The following is a 3,685-nucleotide window of genomic DNA, read 5'->3' as shown; positions in this document are numbered from 1 at the left end:
GTGTATTCGCCACCTCCACCAAGAGTATGTTTTTCGAATAGTCCACATACATCTTAATGTACCACTTCAAGTATGCAAGATGACCTCATTGGAATAGTCGAAACGAAAGAATTTCTTGATTGCTTTCCGACCAGACATCCTTCAAAGAGTTTGTCGGGCATCTCAAAACTTGGAATACCAGTAACCATATCTTAAATGATCAGTTGATTAAGTGATCGAAAGTTCAAATGTCCAAACCTCAAATGCTACAACCAACTATCCTTGTGGTCGACAACAGTTTTGAGAAATTGAACTCCTGTCGAACTGATCATAGTCTTAAACGTCCTGTTCTTCGACAATGGGGACTTTAAAACCAAATTGTTCTGGGTGCCGAACAATTTACAAACTCCATCTTTCATGACAACTGAGAAACCTCTTTCGACCATATGTCCAACACTTAGTAAGTTACACTTCATTCCAGGTACATAAAGCACATCTTTGATCATGGCTTTTGCTCCATCGCTCATTTGAAAAACTATGTTGCCAGTACCTTCTGCTTGCAACGAACTATTATCAGCAAGTTTTACCTTGCTCTTCTTCGACTCGTCGAAATATGCCAACCATACCTTTTGACCAGTCATGTGATTTGAGCAGCGTGAGTCGAGAAATTAACCATATTTTGGATTCGACATGGTTATCTGCAACTGCAGCCATAACCACCATTCTACCTTCAGAATCATCTGAATCTTGGCGTGCAAGTTTCGCTCATTCGTCCTTGCCTGTTGTCGATCCATTGTGTTTCTTGTACCAACAACATTTGGACATGTGACCTCACTTTTCACAGTTATAGCACTGCACACCTTTACCTTTTTTATCTTCTTTGTCCTTTCGAAAGTTTCCTCCTCCCACTTTCGATGATTCAGAAGTCCTATCTTCATCCTTCTGCTTGTGGGGGTTCGACCAAGGCTTCTTTCCCTGATTCTTTTTGAATTTTCCTTTGAATTTGTTGGAACCACCATTCTTTTTCGATGACTGAGCTTGCAGTGCCCGTATCGAATCATGAACTCCTTTCCTTTCAACAATCCTAATCTCATGCGCCTCCAACAAACCAACCAAATCCTCCAATTTTAGGTCTTCTACTTTGTTGGATTCTTGAATAGCTACGATAACGTGATCAAAGTGAGAGTTCAACGTACGCATTACATTCTCAACTATCATCTTATCGGTTAGGGTTTCACCACAACCTTTCATGAGATGGACGAGTTTCTGTACCTTCGACACATACTCTGCAACCTTTTCGTCTTCTCCCATCGACAATAATTCATATTGTCGACACAAGGTCTGTAACTTGACAACCTTGAATTTCTCACCTCCTTCATAATACTTCACCAGAATATCCCATGCCTCCTTCGTCGATTCAGCATAAGAAATCCTGTCGAAATTCGCTGAATCTACCGCCGTTTGAATGCAATACGCAGCCTTGCAATCTTTCTTCTTGACTTCGTTGTGAGATGTTTTCCGTGCTTCGGTTGCATCTGCACCCAACATAGGTATGCCGCATGTAACCACTTCTAGGGTTTCATCGAAGCCAAATAAAGATTGCATCTGTTTCTTCCATCGGATCCAATTCTTGCCGTCAAGAGTTGGAAGAGAATTCAGAATGCCATTAGTACCATTCATCTTGCATCAATTGATTCACGTTCCCTGAAACAATAACCGGAAGCTCTAGATACCAATTTGTTAGTGCGTGAGGCACTTTTAGTAAGGAGAGAAAGAGAGAATAATAAAGGAAATAAGGATTATATTATTCACTTGAATTATACAAAATAATGATACAACCTATGACTTTTTATATACAACCCTAATTGAGCTTGGGCTTACAGAACTTGGATTATATTTGATATTATTAGATTAGATTATATTTGATATTATATTAATAATATAAATCCCACTAATATCTCAACAAATCTAATAATATCTCAACACTTATATCGTGATTAGATTTGTGTGTAACTAGTTTGTCTTAGCATTTCTTATGCCAACTAATAACAAACCTGTGTGTTTGCACGGGTTCTGATAACGTACGTGCATTTGTTTCCGATATATATTTTTTATAGAAAAAATGTATATTAAAAGTAATTAACATTTTGTAGTAAAAAAATGAGAACAATTATGTTCCCGTTTATATTTAATATTTTGCTCAGTAATTTCGTTCTCGTTAATTTCAAAATATTTTGATCAATAACTTCATGTTCCCGTTAATATTCAATATTTTAATCAATAACTTCATGTTCATGTTAATATTAAATATTTTAATCAGTAACTTCAGGTTCCCGTTAATATTCAATATTGTGACCAGTAACTTCATGTTCCCGGTAATATTCACTATTTTGACCAGGAATTTCATGTTCCCGTTAATATTCAATATTTTAATCAGTAACTTCAGATTCCTGTTAATATTCAATATTGTGATCAGTAACTTCATGTTTTCGTTAGACAAAATACCCCTTTTGATCCCTTAAGTATACCCCCTGGTTCAATTAGGTCCCTCAATTAATTTTCGTGCTATTTTGGTCCTTTAAGTTTCTAAATGTTTCAAATAAGTCTCGTCCATCATGTTGGCTCTAACGTCCGTCTGTTTTCTCTAGCTGGAAGGTGAGTTGTCATTGTTTCATCTTATTCTTTATATTAGGTTTCCCTTCTCCATCGTTGTCATCTCATTTTCTTCTTCTTCATTATTTTCCAGTTTTAGTCGCCTCCTTCTCTTCGTTTTCCCGTGCTCATCACTATCGTTCTCTTCTTCTTCATCGATGAAGGTTACACATGGTTATGAGTTTTTCAAGGAGACCAAATCAGAAAGTAGTGAGTCATGTGTTCTTCGTAGGGCAAACACTGAGAATAATTTCGGAAAGAAATTTTAGGGATGTCACAATTATAAGGTAAGCCCTAATTTTGGTTTGGTATGTTAAAGTAAGGTAAAGAGGATGTGTTTTTGATCCAAATTTGTTCTTTGCAGGGGTCTGAGAAAAAAGGTTGTGGTTTTTTCAAGTGGTTCCATGAGGAATTTGCAGAAGACAAATGTCAAGATTTGTTGAATAAGCTGGGAATCTTATCAAAGGATTTTGAAAAACTAGAGAGTTGAAATGAGGAATTAGGGAATTCTGTGACTAAAATTCAAGTTCAATTGAAGAAGATGTGCAAGTGGAGGATTATGCGTTTTGTAATGTTATGTGTCTAGTTTTATAGGATGTTTTAGGATTGACTATAATTTATATACTTTGGATGTGTATTTGTAACACAGTTATGAATGAAATGAGTATTATGTTTTGGCATATTTTTTGCTAGCAACATATTATTTGGTTGCCTATTTGGTTTATAATGTTGATATGAACAAGACACAACAAATCCAGTACAACAAATCATACTAAAACAAACATGACATTAATTGATATTTCCATATTGTTTCAAAATGCCTTTGACATGTTACATAGACATGTTCAAAATGACTTCAAAATACATTAGGATGTTTACCATAAACCAAATTGTTCAAGATGACTTCAACAAATAGTACAAAAACCATAAACCAAGGTGTTCAAAATGACTTCAAATTACACTACAAAGACCAATTAAGACTAGGTAATTTTCTTTGATGGGAGCCTCTTTGTTGGTATAGTCCTTCTAGTTGTAGGCCCAATCACATTCCTTG

At 35.8% G+C, this 3,685-nt stretch overlaps 1 protein-coding gene across 1 annotated transcript; it reads right to left on the bottom strand.

Annotated features, from left to right (window-relative positions):
- Positions 1-810: 810 nt before the first annotated feature.
- LOC131657928 (uncharacterized) lies at positions 811-1,659 on the bottom strand. The gene has a single exon (XM_058927274.1). It carries the CDS (start codon positions 1,657-1,659, stop codon positions 811-813), a length of 849 nt encoding a protein of 282 aa, XP_058783257.1.
- Between the last annotated feature and the right edge of the window lie 2,026 nt (positions 1,660-3,685).

This window comes from Vicia villosa, linkage group LG3, assembly GCF_029867415.1.
Source record: "Vicia villosa cultivar HV-30 ecotype Madison, WI linkage group LG3, Vvil1.0, whole genome shotgun sequence".
NCBI classification, from domain to species: Eukaryota; Viridiplantae; Streptophyta; class Magnoliopsida; order Fabales; family Fabaceae; genus Vicia; species Vicia villosa.
Note: the sequence above shows the minus strand (reverse complement) of the source record. Positions and strands in the feature narration are given on the sequence as shown.

Excerpts from the sequence above, each read along its gene's own strand:
- LOC131657928 (XM_058927274.1), bottom strand. The coding sequence starts at position 1,659 with ATGAATGGTACTAATGGCATTCTGAATTCTCTTCCAACTCTTGACGGC.